The following is a 20,867-nucleotide window of genomic DNA, read 5'->3' as shown; positions in this document are numbered from 1 at the left end:
TTCTGCCAATGAACCTTTTGCCGATTTTTGCAAATATAAGGTGGAGAATCGCACTAGTTATCCGCTCTATGTCACTTGACATTATCTCTTGTGTACGTACCAGCACAGAGTAAATACAAAATGTCCCATTTGTGTAGCTTGTTTTTAATCGTGTATTCTATAGCTTCAGCTCATCTACGTAGTTTTCTGCCCCCCCCCCCCCCCCCAATCACAACATCTAATCTTTTTGCTGTCTTGTATCAGAACTACGACTTGTCCAGGAGGTTAACTCTTTCGGGTATATCGTTGACGAGTAAAGCTGACGTAAGATTTCGTAAGCTAATGTCCGGTACCGACTACGCTCATCAACAAAAGCTGGTCTGACATGCAACCTATCAAGACTATTCTCGTCGTACGTGTGTTTCTTGGCGATAGAAGGTTACACTTGTCCAGGAGAGGCTATTTGTGTCTCTGCTTTCATTTCACAGCGATTTTAGATTGTTGTACGGTGAACACACCTTCAAGTAATTTCTTCACACGATTAGTGAAATGAAGGAACGCTGCTGAAATGAAACAAGGGTAATTTTATTCAGAAAAGAAAGCTCTAGAAATTTAGCGAAAAATAATTTGTCTAATTTTGGCATGTTTTTGTTTCGTTTACGGTCGCCAAATGATTACAAGGGGGGGGGGGAGGTGCTAATAAATTGACGTGATCACCTGTGTCTACTTGCAGACTCTATCGAAGGATAACTATGAGATACGTGAGAGTATTGTTCTCAACGTGAGCCTAGTCTTCTCAGAAATAAGATACAATCCCATTCATGCATACAAGTTTTGAGACACTTAAAGTTTAATAATAAATTACAGTTTCGCTCTCTATTATGCAATATGCTCCTATTTATGGTGTCAAAGTATCAGTGAATGGTGAAATTCGGTGCTAAGCCTATAGAAAAAAGATGCAAGCATTTTCGTGAACAAAGTTCCTTACTCTGGGGTAAAGCGACACGAGCATCTTCGCCGATGCCTTTCGCTTCTCCAAGCCTGTAATACGAAAAGCACGACATTACAGCCCATTCACATTCATTAACAAACGTTTTCTACTTCAGAACTTCATAACGCGAACGAGACCTGGAGCGGCTCCTTTTGCTTACTGTGGCAAGTTGCGATCGTAAGCATGCCGAATCGTCATCGTCATTATCGTAACTGTCGGCCTTATATTACCTCCCTTGCAGTACGAGGGCCTGTCCCAATGATATGCAACCTACTCTTCACTGCGTGAGCTGATGACATATTATGCCTGCTGGTTTCTATATTTGCTCCCCCCACATATACCCTTTGCCGTTCCCAGCTGTGCTTCCGATCTTTTGGTAGATAGCGTGAATTTCCCTCGCAGATAAGAAATCATGAAAAATAATTTCTCCCAATCATTGCTCCTTTTTTCTCGCCATGAGACCTGACAGGGTAATAGTCTTGCCTGACTATTTGACAGAGTGAATAAAAAGATCTTTCTTGTGCCACTTGTGCGCCTCATTCCTCTAATTTTTCAGGTTAGGTGCACACGCCTATTTGAATGGAACCAAAATCAATTTTACAGCGAAAGCTGTTACTAAATCAGAACAAAGGTCACGCGCGCGCCGTAGTTGTCCGCCGCCGCCGGTGTCTGTAACCAGTATCAAAAAAAACAAAGAAATCAGTAAAAAACACTAATTGCATAATGGAATTCAATCACGGGCCCACTGCGTGCCAGCCTAGTACTCTACCACTGGGCCACGCCAGTGCTTGGGAATCGTTTCTAAACTGGCCTTAGGCAGGCTTGATGTTGGGAGAATAATCACATTATTATGAGTGACAAAGCGTTTGAGCACATCAAAGGAACAGCCAGGCATCACACAATGCGAATTGCGTAACGAGTGTGTCGTCCAATGCTCCAACCCTTTAGGAAACTTGTTCTTGATTACCTGTGAACAGTGGCGCATACTCCCTACAAGCATAATTCTTCATCGTCATCGGCCACTGCATAAAATATTTACACAAAATTCCTAACAAGTGTTTAGTGATTACCACTCTTCTCCAAAGAATGGCGAAGGACTGCATAATGAATACTGGCCTCCTACACAAAATTTGTGAATATTTATGGCTTGGTGTGTACCCAGCATTGTGCTTGTAGCATCCCAAAGAGTGTTTAGAATAGGCTCTAAAAGGCCTCTCCTCCAGCTTTCGCTGTGACTGTCCTGTGCGTTAGCCAAATGCCTGGCGTTTTTTTTAAATTTTATTTCTGTTAATTGAAGTCACTCTCTATAATGGTACTGAAGCGCAAAGAAAGACCGAGAATACACACACAGAGACAGAATTATTATATTTTGGTTGATTATAATGCCTAAGAAAGAAGCCATACATTGGTACATTCTTTTTTTGTTTAGACGGGACGAAAACACAATGAAGTTAAAACACGCAGGTCGACCACTGACCAAAGTTTTTCGTGCAAAATGATTTTTTTATCTTTAGCCTAAACACAAAGGACGCGGAAGCAAGAGCACCACAATACGAAACCAATTCCGACGAGTGTGCAGATTACACGAAAGAGGTGAAAAAGCACATGCCCTGAGCTCATGATAAAGATACGGAACCATATTTCACAACTCATTTATCGAGATGTTACCATCACTTGGCCGTATAAGATGACCGAAAGACTTCCCGACATGTGTTTAAACACATTTCTGAATGTTAAAAACTCGAAAGCTTTGAGTATTTATTAGGTCTGGTCATTCACTCACTATGCAGTTCAAAAAGTGACGTGCTCCGCATGCTGCAGGTTAGGCTGAGAACGCAGATAGCTATATACAGTGTAAATCAAAGTTTTATTCTGGTGATCTACATTAAGGGACTTGTGCTGCTTCATAAGCTTGGTATTCAGTGAATGATGTGTTCAGTTTATTCAGCGTGACTAATGTATTCCGTCCACATGAAAAATGAAGTATTGCAGCTGTTGTTACGTAAAAATTAACAACAGCAAACAAAATTTGATTTGTCTTTCATTAACCTTCTACTCAGCCCCCCTTACACTCATACTCTTTCTTTAAGTAGGCATTTGTGCTGAGCAAGGCACTCAGCGTTAAGTCTGTTCGTGTTAAAATCCCTTATGGAAACATAACACTCCTAGAAATTTCAGATTAATATCGCTGCTTCTCTTGGGTCCATGCCAGAGCCCAAAGACTACCACCCAACAGCTATATTTTATATGCGTATCCAGGAGGCCCATTTTTAACGCAGTAATCATTTATTCAAAAAACATTAACCATGCTCTAACAGATCTCTCACGATAACACACGAGTGAATCAGCCGTAATACAAATAAGTTTTAAATAAATTTGAAAACCTCCAAGAGAATGACTTCGTCAGCGATGGTATTTAAAGCCAAGTGTACGCGCACTAAGGCGGGAAAGTAAATAGGCATGCATAACCGTATGCAAAAGGAGAAAATAAGACGCTTGTGGCCTTGTATGGATGCCTGTCTTTATGAATTCTTGTTGACTAGCTCCACCTTTGGGCGTTCTGCTATGCCTTACGGCGCTGATTGCTTACATCCGCTACTCGGGGTCTCCTTAAGCCTAGTCCCACTAGGCCTAATGCACGACGCTCTCAGCTTGCAAAAATATATATTTTCTAGGCTGAACATTCCGTCTACGGTGAATTAAGTTTTCTACTTGCGACGCCTATTGGCCACGCAATTATCGCCACCCTCTGTGGGCAGCACATTGTACTAATGATATGGAACGTACTGGCCTTGTCGGGTGGTCCACCACCGGCTACCATGGCGCTTGTCTTGTGGGGACTCCGTCCGCGAAGGGGAGAAGGCGGCCCGTATACTGCTGGCGTCGGAAATTCGAGGACCTGGACGAAAACCGGCCAGGCTAGACGGTGCCCGCTCTTGTTCAAGAAGCGACGCTGGGACGCGGTGCGTGCAGGCACGAGAGCGGCTTATTCTTCTTCTGCCTCGAGAAAACCGACTATCCCGCACGTGAAGGTGTCGTTTCTTTAATAATGATTAATAATTCATTTCACACAATGCGGGAGAAACTGGTAATGATTGAAACAGAGTTGTGCGAATCGCTATATTAATATTTCTGAAACAAAATATAGTTAAAAACGCTCAAGAATGGCATTTCCAGAGCTTGTGCTATTGCTTTTCAAATGCTTCTTTTCGTCTTAGTGAATGAAATGGCAGCGTGAAAGGGAAGTTAACACCAAAAAAGTGAATAGCAGATGAAACTATATTTATACGTGCACTTATTTTTCTGGTTCTATTACATTTGGGTAGATATTTCGAAGCGTCTTCGACGAGAGAAGAGTTAGCTATCACTCCTTGAATTTCAGCCTAAAGCGAGATTACCAGGACAATTGAGCTCGAAATTGACACCCCCTTATTTTTTTCAATAAGAATAGCTTGAAAACAAGTGTGAATGTCCAACTTTATAGTGAATACGACGCGTTTTCGTTGTACAAAGCACGTTGCAATAGCATCATATGTTTTCCGGTACATAATGCGACTGCATGAGCTTCATTGCTTGGAAGTGGCAAGTGCATACTGTAGAAAAATAAAGTGATGTCACTCCCTTATTTGAGTAATTGGCTTGGTCTCCTGGTGAGCAGTGTGAATGAGGCAGCACGAACCACGCTGGCGTACCATATCAAATGAATGAGGGATAATATCGGCTATAGCGTTGTCTATTATTGACTATATGTGACTTCATTGTCCCTAGAACTAGGTACGTTTTACTATCTGCTTTTTTAGCGACAATGTTATTTTCATGCAATCACTGCCAAATACTTGGGTTGCGTATCAGCTCTTTCATCGTTTATTTTATCTCAAATGAGCCATTATATGCGCATTACCACTTATAAGTTTCTGAAGCTGTCACTGTCTACTGCTTACGCTTAAGCATTACTTAACATTCTAGCTTTGAAAGTCGCCTAATGAAAGCAGGTTTTGTAGTGTCTGAGTCCTCAAAGTTCTCCTCTGTCCACCACTGACTCTAAGACACCACGAGAAGGGAATCAAGAAGTCTGGCAGCCCCATAAGAAAGTTAACTCTCGAACTTAAATCACCTGATTCTGTCGATTTCGCCTGTTAGGAGAACAACAAAGCCCCCGTGACGTTTATTGCAGGCAGCTTGATATCATTCATGTTAAATCAAAAGATTTGCTTGCGGTAATCTTTCTCAGGGGCTTAAGACACGCTACTTGTTGAGAAATGAAGTTAGACGAAAATAAAAGATTGGGAAAAGTCCAAGTAAAAAATCTGGCCAGAGTTTTCTCTCTCAGGTGTGTAATATTTTGTCGAAATTTTTTATCCCTTTGGAGAGTACAAGCCAGTTCTGCCAAACTCGCGCCTCTTCAGATCAAAGCTGTGGGAAAGTCAGACGCGCCATATGAGCCGCCTTGTTGTCTGTGGCCAAGGAAAAGTAGAACAAAAAACCAGAGTGCTTGGCTTAGCAGCTAGAGGCGATCATTCAAACAAAAGAAACCGAAAAGGTACCGTTGATCTCTAGAGAGCCTGCAGGGCTCAATCTGATTGTAAGCGTCCAAAAATCTGATCGAAAGTGTTCCTGGGCCCGGGGGAAATGAAAAACGAGCGCCGGAATTATTGCAATCCCCACGTGGGAAGGCGAAAAAAATTCGACGTTTGAACCTGGCCCAAACATAAACATAAAAGATAAGGGAACTCTTTTCGCCAAGAAAGACTATACTCGTAAACAAACAAATGCCGCGGAAACAGCCGAAATAATCACGCAACCAAAGTTTAAGCGCCCTCTAGTTACGAATACAGATAGTGCCTGGAAAATTTTAGGGAAGAAACTAAATATCTGCAGTAATGTACAAAATGAAAAGAACACAAATAAAATAAATATATCTAAAAAACAAGAAAACTGTTAGTATTGAGACAACGTGCAAAGATACATAAAAGTTCTTTAGGCAATGATACAACGCTTGTTTAAAAACTATCTAATTAGCGTGACTGCTTGATTGTTAGCTAACACTCGCTAGAATGTCAGAACACACACACACATGCACACACACACACACACACACACACACACACACACACATTCGCGCACACTCTTCTTTTTAATTATATGTGCTCAGATTTGGGTGCACGTTAAAGAATCCCAGGGGGTCAAAATTTCCGGAGCCCTCCACTACAGCGTCTCTCATAATCATATGGTGGTTTTGGGACTTTAAACCCCACATATCATCATCATAATCATCATCATCATCTTTTTAATTATGAAATTCTTGTTACGAAAGAAGTCACAAGAGCACACACTTTTCGACAAGAGAAAATACAGTTTTCTCGCTATCTCTCCACCGGTGCGAACACATTTCAACCATTTATCGCAGTTTCCGCATCTGCAAACATAATATGAATAGTGGCTACACAGAGAACTAGCATACTCTGAGATTTTTAATTACATGCACAAGTTTTAAGCGTCAGTGCATTCATCTCGTCGTCGGATGACATTTACACATGAAGACCGCTTTTCCACGTCACGGGTTATTGGCCACCTCAGTCGTCAGTTCGGGAACTTTCCTTTCGTCAGAACCATTGGAAGTGGAGGGGCGTCCTTTTCGCGATCTCGGCCTGCGGCAGCGACCTCGAACGCACACGCCTTCTCGTACCATACGCTGAAAGTAAAAGAGTGCATTTTCGCTCAAAACAACAATACAAACACTGGATTAAAATGGTGGCGTTCCGGATAACCGTTATGTTAGTTATATCTCACAAGTGATGGCAACCAAAAGAAGAAAAAAACTGTAACACATGGCTTAATAGCGTAAAATACGGAATTGTGAAACATACAGCGCCGTGCTTCGTTGCCCCGTTTCATATTGCTGTAGAACCGACCAGCCCGCCTACGAACCCTTTTGCATACGAAAACCAACGTTTTCATGAATTTCTGAATTCTGTCATTGCAGTGGGATTGATATTTACAGTTCCCCGTGTATCCGACCTTCAAGCATTTATCAAAAACATAGTTAACACATGACAGATGCTAAGGTGATGTGTATTCGCCCATTTAATGTATAAGTTATATGCTTAACTTTAGCAGGTGAATTTAGGGAGGGCGAAAGGTGCACCATTTTGGGCTCAGATGGCCGAGTTGATGAAATATATCATGCGGTGCCAACACTAGGCGAACCGACGATTTGTTCTTCAGCCAGCTCGGAAACACATGAAGAAAGGGAGGCCATCACACGTGAAAGTGCGGGTAGAGACATATAAAAGGAGTATGGGAAGTGGGGGGCCGCACGCTTAAACTTCTGAAAAGTTGCATGGAAACTGTGAGAAAGAATGAGAGTGGCAGACTGATTGATGTGCAGGTGTTCAACGGTAACGCGCTAAGCGTTAGGTGAATACGAACAACCATCTAGTAGTCGTAGAAGCTGCCACGTCCCTTACAACTTACTTGAGTGGGATTAGGAGGGCGGTGGGAGGGTATTTCTGGCTGGTCTGGAAGAAGAAAGTAATTGAAAGATGTGATAACCAAAGCGTAGCTGAAATACTGCATGCATGCGGAGAGTGAAACAATATAGGAATTATGCCGCTTTCAGTATCGATTTTCTTCCTTAGGTGCGAAGCAGCTTTTGAACTAACTTGTGTAATGCTGTCGCGTGTGTCCACACGACCCTCTCGGCGCAGCTGTTGGAGCGGTGCCAAGTTGGTCTAATCGCAGCTGCGTGTTCACGTCACTCTCATTTTTATCCGTAGCAGCTGCCTGCTCCTCCACCCACTCGCAACTTTGTATATTCCACCGTGCTCGCAACACACTTCTCTGTCGCTTCACCCTCTCCACCACCCACAACACTCGCCCACACGTCGAGTGGAAACACTAGACAGATTTAGTTGCGCGTCAGCCACAGCCGTACGGACGAGGCCTGCCATTGCAAATGGCTAAGAGGGTGCGTCTGTACGGCGGCTGCGGGTGCGTGACCAAATCTGTCCACTTTTTGGGCTTATTTATCAGCGATGAAATTTACACAAAAGCCAACCCACCTACAGTGTCTCTACGTTTCAAACAAACGTTTACTCGAGTAAACGCTACACCGAGCTTCACTTTAAACTGTTCCTCCAGCATCCTGTTCGAAGCCCGTTTTAACCGGGTTAACGCCGTTCCCACCACTGTTGCTTCGCATCCAATCAGGGTTCTCTTCGGGAAGATGGTCCTCGAAGGGAACCCCGGTTTTCGTTCCAGATGGTAGGTGCCGACAATAGACCATGTGACGAGATGTCGACGACTAACTTCCTATAAATTGAACACGCCAAAGACGGCAAGACACCTTCGACAAAGGCAGGTCCAGATATCATAAAGTCGGCTAACCGGTTCGAGGTATAGAAAGCCTGTTTAATGTCTATAGGTCCCATTCCGTAATATAATGCCCAACATCTCGATTACTGGGAAATGACCTTAAAGTATGTTTTAGGGCGCGAAGTCTTCGAATCTGAATACTCACACAGTTTTGTAAAAAGTAGAAGGCAAACTACCCTCTAAATAGGGTTGGTCGGTGATTCGTAGAGAAGTAATGTGTCGAAATTTCTTTGAACGTTCTAAAAATTCCCTGTAACACTTCTCCAGCCTGGCCAGAAAATGCTGCCTATCAGTTGTTGGTACTCTTGAGAAAACGTGAGCCAATAATCATAGCGTGGTACTCGGCCCACAATTTCGAATGAATTCTCGAAGTGAACTAGAAGTCATTACCTTTTTTTCGGCAAAGTACGCCCTATACCCGCGTAGCCATATCGTATACACAAATTTAAGACCGTTGGCTAATTTGAGCTACGTGAGGTGTACAGTTACGGCGGCTGTCGCGGCAACCCAACCCGCGTGTGGGCGCATGCTCACGATCGCACCAAACGCATTTCGCATGTGAAAAAAAAAGTTCTCAAGGTTATAACTCAGGCATGAAGTATAGCTTATTTCCACAGTGCCATTGCTTCCTGCTTGGGTTTCAGCGCACTCGTTCGAAGGAGAGAAAAGCTCGTGCAACAAATCCCTGTTCATACGTGCGATTGTATCTGCATGATTGTAAAAAAATGGAGAGCTGTATATGTGAGGAAAAAAGAGTGCGTAAATTGGGGCATTCGATGCTCCCTTAGACTGCATGTTCTTAAAGAAGTTCGGCAGAATGCCACTAGGTATGACACTCGTATAAAAGAACGAAGGTAAAGAAGTTTGACGTATTGATTGATATGTGGGGTTTTACGTCCCAAATTCACCATATGTACTTAAGAAACGCGGCAGTGGAGGGATATAGAAATTTCGACCCCCTAGAATTCTTTGACGTGCGCTCAAATCTGAGCACACGGGCAGTAACATTTTCGCGTCCATCGAAAATGCAGCCGTCACAGACGGGATTTGATCCCGCGACGTGCGGAGCAGCGGCCGAGTGCCATAGCCGCTAGACCACCACGGTGGGGCTGAACTTAGACATAGACCTTTATCACCGCGAGTATCCAATTACTAGGGTACTTCCCGCCTTTACCACAATTAACGCAATAGCATCAAAGAGCTCGTTTCACTTAAATTCTGGTGTTGGCATTGTTGGTTATGAGCGAAAAAGCATCTTGGGACATGGTCGAAAAATCAGGAAGGATGCAAAAAATGTCAATAAAAATTTATGCATCTGAGGTACTAATAAACCCGGGTGGTGTGCGTGGCTGTCACAGAACGAGCGCTAAAAAAGAGCGCGCCGCCAAATCCTTGCGACAACGGGCGGCAGAAACGCCGCGAGGTAAAAAAGATAAAAAAAGAAAGCAAACATCCAGAGCTCCCGGGCGCGCGCTCTCCCCGCAGAAGCACGGCTTCGCCGACGATCCTCCTCACCCCACATCGGCGGCCCAGCAAGACCGCGATTTTTCTAGAACGAAGGAGGCGGGGTCAGACCGAGTGAATCATCCTCGGGAGAGGGCAGTCGAACCGTCTCGTGCCTCTCCCCAGCCTTCGCTGCGCGTCGCGCCGACGAAATGTCGAGAAACATCTGGAAAGTCGCGCGCAAGGTATTTAACCGAGCAGCCGAGACGAGAAATCAGGAGGAGACGGAAAGTTAGCGCAAGAGCGCGTAGGAATTCCGCCGTGTAGTCGGCGAAGGTTCTGCCCGTAGTGACAGAACAGGAGGAGACGGAAGTGAGCGCCAGAGTGCGTAGAGAGTCCGCCGTGTAGTCGGCGAAGTTTGTGGTCCGTAGGGACGGCTCGAGCTACAGGCAAGAGTGTGTGTTTACCGCTATCGAGCGAAGACCCGTGGCAACCGCTGCGAGTGTGAAGCCGACGAGTTCCGGCGAAGAAGTTGAAGTTTGAAGAGTGGCCAATTGAAGACGGGAGGTTTCCTGGGAGAGAACTTCGAGAGCTGCGGAACGACAACAACGCTGGACTTTGAGTGAGTGATTCTCGGAAGAGTATCATTCAGACTTTTGTTCCAAGGACTTTGGACTGAATAGGTTTTCTATCTCTTTAGTCCTTAAGTGTCTTGGTTGTTCAATGCATGCGACTGCATTGTAGTGCGTATTGTTGTCTGTGTCCGTTGTTTTGAGTGTGGCTGATTGTACTGTGTAGTACGTTGTCTGATTGGTGACGTATTGTATGTAACTATTGTGGAGTGTGCATTCTTGTGTATTGTTTTCGATCTGCCATTTTTGAGAATATAATATTTGTTTTGTTTATCAACTCTCGACTCTGACTTGTTCTTTGGGCCACAGCCGGCGTCCGCTGGCGCACCAATAAGGACCACTTCTAAATTGTCCACGCTTTCGTGGTGCGGTTCGGGGGGCCGATACTTCGGCTCTTGGAACTAGCCCGGCGATCGCCTCCCTAATAACGGGACAGGTGTGACAATTAATCTGGCGTCCGCGAATCAGGACCTTTTGGTGCACAGTGTGTCCAAAGCAGTGAGAAAGAGCCTCGAGTTGTTGATAGTGCTATCGGAACGATTTTGTGTGTTGTTCAGTGTTCTCGTTAACGAGTGCAGGAGAGTGTTCCGATAGACTGATTTAGGCAGATACTTTTTGCACGCGGCAAAGTTTTAGTTGCGAGTTGCGAGACACAATGGATCTCGAAAAGTTAGTTGCGCTTGGTGAAAAGATGGGTCTTTCTGGCGCCGAACTACGGAAGTGGGTCACCCAGAAGGAAAAAGAAGAAAAAGAGAGGGCCAAGGAAGAAAAGGCAGCTGAGTTGGAGAGAGAAAGGCTGGCCGCTGAAAGGGCGAGAGAAGAAAGAGAAGCAAAGGAGCGACAGCTGAAAGAAGAAAGAGAGGCAAAAGAGCGACAGCTGAAGGAAGAACGAGAGCAGCAATTGAAGTTGGAGCTGGAGCGAGAAAAGTTGGCAGCCGAAAGGGCGAGAGAAGAAAGAGAGGCAAAAGAGCGCCAGCTGAAAGAAGAAAGAGAGGAAAGGGAGCGGCAGCGGCAGCACGAGATGGAACTCGAGCGGCTCCGCTTGCAACAGCGAAGTGAAACTCCCGTCCAAGCTAGAGTTGAAAGCAGCGAACGGGAAGATCACGGCTTCCGCTTGAACCCAAGCAAGCTGCTCGTAGCGTTTATGAAAGGAAGGACGACCTAGACGCGTACCTCCACAGATTTGAGACGATTGCGAGGAGCCAGAATTGGCCGGAACAGCAATGGGCAACTGCTTTGAGCACCTGCTTGAGTGGTGAAGCGCTCAGTGTGTACGGTAGGCTGACGCCGACCGATGCAGCCAACTATGCAAAGGTGAAAGCTGCTTTGCTGAAGCGATTTAGATTCACTGTGGAGGGATTCCGGGACAGATTTCGGACAGGAAAGCCAGCTGATGGTGACACGGCTACGCAGTATGCCGCCCGACTTTGCCATTATTTCGACAGATGGATTGAACTTTCAGGGACAGCCCAGGAGTACAATGAACTTAGAGATCTCCTAATTAGAGAACAATTTCTTACTAGTTGCCACCCAAGCCTGTCGCTGTATTTGAAAGAGAGGAAGGCTGAGTCACTTGAAGGAATGCTTGAATTGGCTGATCAATTCTTGGAAGCGCAAGGTGGAACTAATTTGGCCAAGGTCAAGAAGGATTGTCCCGATGATTCGAAGAAATTGGCTCCTGAAGAAAAGAAGCGTGCACCAGAGAGCATGCAGCGATGTTTTCTGTGTAACCGAGTGGGTCATCGCGCGAAAAACTGTCGAACGATCTTTACGAGCCCTACGGTTGTAAAATGTTTCAAGTGTGGTCAGACTGGGCACAAAGCAGATGCATGTCGGAACGGAGTGAGTCAAACTCACCAGGTATCCTGTGTTCAAGCGGCACCGAAATCTGATAATAATGCCGTCACTGATGGATTCGTAGAATTGAAAAATGGGGAGAAAATTCCTATTGTTGGTGCTGTAATGTCAAAACAGCCAACCGGTGTTACGAAAGGAATGCCAACGCTGCCTGGAAAAGTTGCGGACAAAAAAATTACGGTGTTAAGAGATACCGGCAGTTCCACTGTTATCGTGCGGAGAAATTTGGTACGGGAAAGTGAGTTGACAGGCAGAACGAAACCGGTTTGCCTAATTGACCGTACGGTCCGGATGCTTCCCGAAGCAGAAATTGAGGTTAAAACCCCGTACTTCAGCGGGAAGGTTACTGCGTTATGCATGACGACCCCCCTGTATGACCTTGTCATCGGAAACATCGACGGGGCGCGAGAGCCAAGTGATCCAGAATGTTTGGGAGAAGACCCGAAGTTAGAGCCCTCGCCAACACAGCGGCCGCGAGATACAGTGGAGGAGTATCCCGTGACGGATCTCACTAGAGCCCAAGGTGAAGCTGCGGCGCAAGAGACAGCGAAGGAGAAGACGATCGTGTCGAATAAGTTCACGGGCCGAGCAACCGGACATACGTCGGCACGACTTCAACCGACCGACAGTGTAAAGGAGACGGAGTTGGCCAGCCGGGAAAAATGTAGAGGCATGATCAAGCGGGTAAATAAACAGACAGGACCCGTCGAATGTAATGACGCGTTAACGGTGTCGGAAGAGACAACGATGGCTGAGACGACGCCTCAGATATCGTCGTGGGAAAGGGCTCGCCGAAAAAGAACGTGGAAACACAAGAACAGATCGAGCGAGCACCGTAAAAAGGGGCGCAAGCGCTGTTCGAAGTACTCAAGATAGGTGCTGAGGTGGAATCAGAATGTGTTCAACAGGGCTGAGTGACATATGTTGTGTTAATGTTCTTCTTATCCTGTGTCTCAAGTGTATGTCGAGCGAGTCAGTGTTCTGTGCGATGGTGTGATGTATAGTGTTGTATAATTGTTGGATAGACAGAACTTTGTACGTTTGTATTGTTTAGAATGTGTGATGAAGTGTTGTAGGCATGTACCTGTGGCTATATTTCATGTGTTGTGGAATTGAACTACAATGTACGATTGTATTGAGTGATATATTGTGAATGTGAAGTGTCATGAGCGACGGATTGTGTTACAGTCTGTGAGAATGTGTGGTGACTGTTCGCGCTCGTTTGTGTGGTTTTGAATATTATGAGATAATATTTTTAAAGTGGGGGGCAGTGTCACAGAACGAGCGCTAAAAAAGAGCGCGCCGCCAAATCCTTGCGACAACGGGCGGCAGAAACGCCGCGAGGTAAAAAAGAAAAAAAAAGAAAGCAAACATCCAGAGCTCCCGGGCGCGCGCTCTCCCCGCAGAAGCACGGCTTCGCAGACGATCCTCCTCACCCCACATCGGCGGCCCAGCAAGACCGCGATTTTTCTAGAACGAAGGAGGCGGGGTCAGACCGAGTGAATCATCCTCGGGAGAGGGCAGTCGAACCGTCTCGTGCCTCTCCCCAGCCTTCGCTGCGCGTCGCGCCGACGAAATGACGAGAAACATCTGGAAAGTCGCGCGCAAGGTATTTAACCGAGCAGCCGAGACGAGAAATCAGGAGGAGACGGAAAGTTAGCGCCGGAGCGCGTAGGAATTCCGCCGTGTAGTCGGCGAAGGTTCTGCCCGTAGTGACAGAACAGGAGGAGACGGAAGTGAGCGCCAGAGTGCGTAGAGAGTCCGCCGTGTAGTCGGCGAAGTTTGTGGTCCGTAGGGACGGCTCGAGCTACAGGCAAGAGTGTGTGTTTACCGCTATCGAGCGAAGACCCGTGGCAACCGCTGCGAGTGTGAAGCCGACGAGTTCCGGCGAAGAAGTTGAAGTTTGAAGAGTGGCCAATTGAAGACGGGAGGTTTCCTGGGAGAGAACTTCGAGAGCTGCGGAACGACAACAACGCTGGACTTTGAGTGAGTGATTCTCGGAAGAGTATCATTCAGACTTTTGTTCCAAGGACTTTGGACTGAATAGGTTTTCTATCTCTTTAGTCCTTAAGTGTCTTGGTTGTTCAATGCATGCGACTGCATTGTAGTGCGTATTGTTGTCTGTGTCCGTTGTTTTGAGTGTGGCTGATTGTACTGTGTAGTACGTTGTCTGATTGGTGACGTATTGTATGTAACTATTGTGTAGTGTGCATTCTTGTGTATTGTTTTCGATCTGCCATTTTTGAGAATATAATATTTGTTTTGTTTATCAACTCTCGACTCTGACTTGTTCTTTGGGCCACAGCCGGCGTCCGCTGGCGCACCAATAAGGACCACTTCTAAATTGTCCACGCTTTCGTGGTGCGGTTCGGGGGGCCGATACTTCGGCTCTTGGAACTAGCCCGGCGATCGCCTCCCTAATAACGGGACAGGTGTGACAGTGGCAAGCAAGTGTTCTATCACAGAGCTACGCATCTGCTTCTTCTTCTTCTTTTCCTCATGTCATGGCTCTTACACAATGCAGGGGATCGGCCAAGTGTTGGGTGAACTTGCTTTTTGTCTTCGCAATACTATTTGTATATGCCAGGGATAGGTTTCACAACAAATAATTACTGAATAATAATATAAAACGTTTAAAAGAATGAAGAATTTAGCTCTATATTCTTTTAGTCTGACTGATAAATTCCTCTATTGCGTAGTAAACATCCTTGTGACTGTATTCCAGAATAGAGGCGCCGAATGATAGAACAACTGATTCGGATATTTTCAGACCCAAGTTTTGAAGAGGTGGTGCTATGAATTTTCTTCTCAATGACGTATAGCGGCGACAGGATAGAAAGTAATGAGTGATTGTTTCGTCCCCCTTACAGAAGATACACAGAGGAGACAACGCTTGACATGCTCTATGCAGGTAAAAGTTGAGGGAGGTAACCCGGCAGCGAAGTTTGGTTATGGCCACTTCCATTATTCTCGACCGCGATAACTCACTTTTCCATCTGCTTGAAAGTGCAGTGAAAATAACTTCCTCTACTTGGAAATGCAGTGAAGGTAACTTGCATGCTTCAAAAACATACGCGTCTTACATACAGGCTTCACAATGCAACATGCAATATCGAAGTTATAATGCGTGGAACAAATCTACATTGTGACTGGGCGTCAAAATATGTGATTGTCATTACTTCATGGCTCAAAGCGGGCTACCCACTGAAAAAAAGCATACACTGTACTGCGTCTTTATCCTTAGGGCCACGTAGTGGGCGCGTAGCAATTTCGAAAAGATTTCACGTGCACGTTTGCCATTGGTTTAAAGCATAGTACCCACTACACAGAGGGCATCCGTATGCAAAAGCCCCACTGACACAAGCCGTTCGGAACTCGCTTTGCATTACTACGCACTAATGACAGGATATCGCTATTGAATTCAACTCTTGTAGGCGAAGCTTAAAAATCCCCCTTATTTATTTTCCAAAAGCATTGTGGATACGCGCAGTACCACTGCTGTCTTCTGTGATCATTGCTGGGAACAAGATGGTGAAACACATCGCAAAATTATTCAAGAAGCTTGCCTTGCAAGGTGTGCCGTCCTCTTCAACAGCCATCCTGATATTCCCTTCAGGCATGTGGCACAGGTAGATGCAGTACCGGCGCACTGTGTCCTGTTCGAATGTGTAAGAAAGAGAGGGACGAACATAACAGCTTTCATGTTGGGACGGCTCTGTGCTAGCAGGGTGCATAGTCCCTGATGTTCTATTCCGTTTACATGACACCCGTATGTTCATATACCAATGTGTAGGTAACTGCGTTTAGCAAAGAAGAAATGCGTATGGCTGTACACGATCTACGTTCTTAATACACCACGAGAAAGGTAAATAATGGCTGTTTGTGCCAGTATATTTACCTCAATTGAAATTATAGCCTTCATATTTTGAAAAAGTACGTGTCTGTGTAGGTAGAGAACTCTTATTACGCTAAACAATCACTTGCTAAATTAACGGTTGATCAAATCGCACTTTCCATCCACCGTGTTACATCAAACAATTATTCGAACACTTCGATGGAGGTGACGTAGCGAAAAATCACAATTCGAAGAATAACTAAGCATCGAAAGGTATTGGCAACTCGAAACTCTTACATAATTAAACAAATGTCGGTTTGCTTGGATGCGTCTAGGATAACTCTCTAGAGAGGCTCATATTTAAAGTCTAGTCCTACAGGAGATCACCTGACCTTCGATTTGAACAAAGTATTTTCGAAACCGGCTAGCCTGTGGTAAATACAACTTACGAACATAAGCTATTCCTGATTAGGACAATGATTTTTAGCTGGTCAAATCAACACAGATAATAGGTGTATTACATATGCAATTAAGAAGCATGAATTTGGTTCACAAATGATGCATTTGTGAGTTTAAGTAACAGAATGACGCAACATGAAATTGGCTTACATCACTGTCTTTAACACTGGACGTCTGTTCTGATGCGGTGTTTATAACGCCTAATGTACGAATGAGCTCTGCTCAACAAGAAGAAAAACAAAGAAAATGCACAGAGAAAGTTCTGTTTTGTTAAGATGCTTCATGCGCAAAATTTTTATTATTTGTCTGAGCTCTCAAGGTAAGTTCAAAGTAACCATAGTTGGGACATGATAGCGCGAAGAATAAAGCGTCAGTCACGTTCGTTTTATTTATTATTGTGTCAGTAAATTATTCTAAGTAAACTATGCCCGACTAACCAGCACCAACATATTTGTTTCATAATACGTTGAAGGTATCTTTAGCAGTAATTATATGTATTACGCAATAATGCACCATGTTAATTCTGAGAACGCAATGATAAAAAAAATTTAAACTTGCTGCAATAATGCAGCACCTGCATATGGTATAGAGGGCAGCTGAATATAAAGTTGTGGGGTTGGTGCAGCCGCAGTTTGATTAGTGTTGAATACAAATTACTCTCTTGCACATTGCCTTCAGTGCACTTCAAAGAACCACTTGAAATTTAAGCAAATACGTTGTTCCCAACAGCGGTGTGCCCGATTTTATTACTGTATATGCGCACGCAACAACACAGACCTTAATTTTAACCAGTCACAATATGTTCCTCACCAGTTTTGTGCGCAAGCGGTGACATGCAGCGTCTGCAATGAACTTGTAGGGCATTACTTCAATGAACACACCTGCGTAATAACCATCGAATAATAATAAATTTCCTTATTATATCTTAATGTTGCGGAAGAAGTGATCTAACGAACCTAAATGAATCGCATACCTGTTATTTACTGTTTATTACGTGCCCAGAATAGCATTACAAAAACTTAAGCGTTGTAGCTACGTGGTAGATGGAAAAATAAACTCAGTTTTCTTTGTAAACAACATCTACCTCACCTGAAATGACACTGCTGATGTAAACACATGCGATGCTAAGCAAAACATTTAATATTTAAAGTGTGTTTAATGTTTTCGGAAAGATGGAGGCAGAAATGTTGAATGCCCGTGCGCTCAGATTTGTGTGCACGGTAAAGAACCCCAGTTGGTCGAAATTGCCGGAGCCCTCTACTACGGCGTCTCTCATAATCATAGCGTGGTTTTGGGACGTTAAACCCTACAAATCAATCAAATCATGTTTTCGGAAAGGAAAAAAAACATTTTTAGTTTCACTCTTTCAATACAATGTATTCCATGACTGATACAAACATGTTTTTATGAGAAAAGTTCCAGTTTCAACCAAATTCCTCATCTAATTACAATATTATTTCGCTGTACTCTAACTGGCAATGCGAAGGATACATAAGGACTTATAGGTTTTGTGTTTATTCACGAATACTGAGCATTGATTGATTTGTGGGGTTTAACATCCCAAAACCACCATATGATTACGAGAGACGCCGCAGTGAAGAGCTCCGGAAATTTCGGCCACCTGGGGTTGTTTTACGTGCACCCAAATGTGAGCCCACGGGCCTATAATATTTCCGCCTCCTTCGGAAATGCAGCCGCCGCAGCCGAAATTAGATCCCGTGACCTGCGGGTCAGCAGCCGAGTACTTTAGCCACTAGACTACCGCGGCGGGGCTTAATACTGAGCATATGGAGCATATATGGTGTCCGGGCTGCATAATCATGGCTCAAAATGTTTCACGAAGTTGCTTTCATGACCGGTTTTGTCATGAGTTGACTGTAAAAATAGAGAGCTGTAAAAGTTTGCATGCAGAGTATAGCAGTCTCAAAGCAGTAAAATTTCAAATTGAACGTAAACGTTAGCAATACACAGTTGCAAACTACGGCAAAGTGCCACTTGCTCGTGCACTAACCATTACATAACTGGCTGCAACGAGCTGGAAACTGCGTGCATGTGTTGATCCGCATCGTCATAGTCGTAATCATCATCATCATCATCGTCGTCGTCGTCATTATCATTAACAACATCACAATTGTTTTTATCATTATCATCGTGATTGTGCGAGATCACAATGCGCGCGAGTAGGCACCATCCTCTTCACCCACATTATCATTAGGGGTCATCGCCTCAGTAGCGCGCTCAGTGACGCATAAAAAATGATGGCATCATCATAAGTGAACCAGTCTTATTCTAGAATCAAACATCTTTCAGAAAGCCTGGGCATTGATTGTGGCACCTCTTACAGTAAAAATCTACAGTGTATTAGTTGACATCATCTCTGATGTCAACGCAGTTCTTATAGAAAGAATAAAAGATGGCGAGGCATAGACACCGTCCTGATTCACGCTATTAAGACGCCATTAATTCACGCAGTCGATTTGAAAAGGGCATATGATTGCGTGCGGCTATATAGTTTTTCCTATATAAACCAAAAACCTATAACATCTCACACTAAGTGACTACACGACAATTGTTTTATATCGGAGAATATCTTTTACGTGACTTTAACAAGTACAACTCGAACGCGTATATCGAATAGAGCCCGTGACACTTACCAATAAAAACCACAGCGACGACTATTACTATTGATGACTTCATGTTACTTAACTTCCGTCGGCGCTTTCGCGAAGATGGTACTAATAAGTCAGCTCGTTCACGCCTCGTATCCAATGTGAGCGCCTCCAGTGAAAGCTCCGCTGTGGAAGAAGCTTTCTCCGAGAAGCCACTTGTCTCGAGGAGGCAATGTTTACCAACCAATACTCACGAAAAAAAAAGTCTAAAATTGGCTTCCTGACACATTGTCACGAGGCAGAAGGAATTCCCTCATAGGCACTGCGCCAACACCAGCGCAGTTTCACTATGTTGGCTGGTGACCTTGATCAGGCAGGCCTCTGTGTGTATCCCCAAATTACGAACCATAGTTGGAAGGCGTCACTATTAAAACGCACCGATAAAAAAAACCGTAGGAAGAAACGAAGAAAAGCAGTCACCACATCGAGCTGCATGGTCGACTCGTTTGCGCCGGAGATATATAGCTCGCGGCTGTGGCTTTCCCCGCGTTTTTGTCGTCAGAGCGTTGTTTACGGCAACACGTGACCGGCTTGCTGCTGTGGCAGTCGTGTCTGCACGAATAAGAGTTCTTCCTGCGTTTAATAATTACGCTCAAGGCATATCTACTCGCGTCATTTCTGCTCCAACAAAACAAGCGGTCGTACGGCGATGGCGTCGTAAAAAGATGTGTCAATTCGTGCGGTGGCTGCCGAGCTGCAAGCATAAAAAACTTGCTTCCCCATAATCTCCAATATTGAAGTTACGAGGGCAGCCATCGTGCATAGGAAATTAAAAAAAAACGCAGTAAAAAAAGAATCCTCGTAAATGTTAAAATAAGGTATCGTGTAGGCGTGAGTAATAAATACAAGGAATAAAAGATACTAACTATACGCGGCATCTCGCCTCGATTTAACCGAGACCGAGTTGATTGCGGAAGATGTAGGGAGGGGGGGAGATATTTGTCTTCGAAGTTAGTATTGCATTTCGACAACAACACGTACACATACACCCCCAACACGTACACCCCTTCCTCTCGAAAACAAAATTTCTCACCATGTTCTTCCTACCATTCTCAGCTTTAAGGACTCCTCCGTCGAAGACAACGCATGCGCATGCAAAGGTACGAGTCTGCATCTCACCTATAATTGCAACCTTCAATTTAAGGCGATAAATGGCGACATATACAGCATTTCTTGGTTCCTTGAACTATTAACGCAAGAGGGTTAAGAAGCCAGTTTCGCAGGAATTCCTGCGTCGGCGTCGGTGTCGTTAATTGTGAACGAAAAATCACCACCTTGTCCGTGACCAATAAAGTGATATTGACGCAAAGAGAATAATAAAATCAGTGCAGTCGATTAACGGCGCTGACTTTTAATCACATTACCTATTGTTCCATAACTATGTATTACCCTTTTTACAGTCAACCAGTCGAAACAAATAATCTCCGTCCCATGTTCACAAAAAAGTTTATCACGTATGTCTCGCACGAAACAAAGTCGTTAGGGGGTGAAGCAGTGTGTGCCCCATGCAAATGCCGCCAGTCGCTATAGAGCTTTACTAAAAGTCAGCAGCAGAGCACATTGGCGGCAAGCGCCGATTGAGATTTGAGGAACTTAATTGAGAGAGACTGTAATTTACCATCAAAATT

At 44.6% G+C, this 20,867-nt stretch overlaps 1 protein-coding gene across 1 annotated transcript; it reads right to left on the bottom strand.

The window, feature by feature from the left end:
* Nucleotides 1-6,423: 6,423 nt before the first annotated feature.
* On the bottom strand, nt 6,424-19,407 carry LOC142792331 (uncharacterized). The gene is made up of 4 exons (XM_075885621.1): nt 19,225-19,407; nt 17,381-17,451; nt 15,843-15,932; nt 6,424-6,662 (listed from the first exon to the last, which is right to left on the bottom strand). The coding sequence occupies exons 1-4, from the start codon at nt 19,265-19,267 to the stop codon at nt 6,525-6,527; spliced, it is 342 nt and encodes a 113-aa protein (XP_075741736.1). The 5' UTR covers nt 19,268-19,407; the 3' UTR covers nt 6,424-6,524.
* Nucleotides 19,408-20,867: the final 1,460 nt, after the last annotated feature.

This window comes from Rhipicephalus microplus, unplaced genomic scaffold (genome assembly GCF_043290135.1).
Source record: "Rhipicephalus microplus isolate Deutch F79 unplaced genomic scaffold, USDA_Rmic scaffold_212, whole genome shotgun sequence".
NCBI lineage: Eukaryota > Metazoa > Arthropoda > Arachnida > Ixodida > Ixodidae > Rhipicephalus > Rhipicephalus microplus.
Note: the sequence above shows the minus strand (reverse complement) of the source record. Positions and strands in the feature narration are given on the sequence as shown.

Excerpts from the sequence above, each read along its gene's own strand:
- LOC142792331 (XM_075885621.1), bottom strand. The coding sequence starts at position 19,267 with ATGAAGTCATCAATAGTAATAGTCGTCGCTGTGGTTTTTATTG. Across the intron at positions 17,452-19,224 it reads CGTCGCTGTGGTTTTTATTG|GTGTGTTCATTGAAGTAATG; the intron begins GTAAGTGTCACG and ends GTTATTACGCAG. Across the intron at positions 6,663-15,842 it reads AGGACGGCACACCTTGCAAG|CGTATGGTACGAGAAGGCGT; the intron begins GCAAGCTTCTTG and ends TTTTACTTTCAG.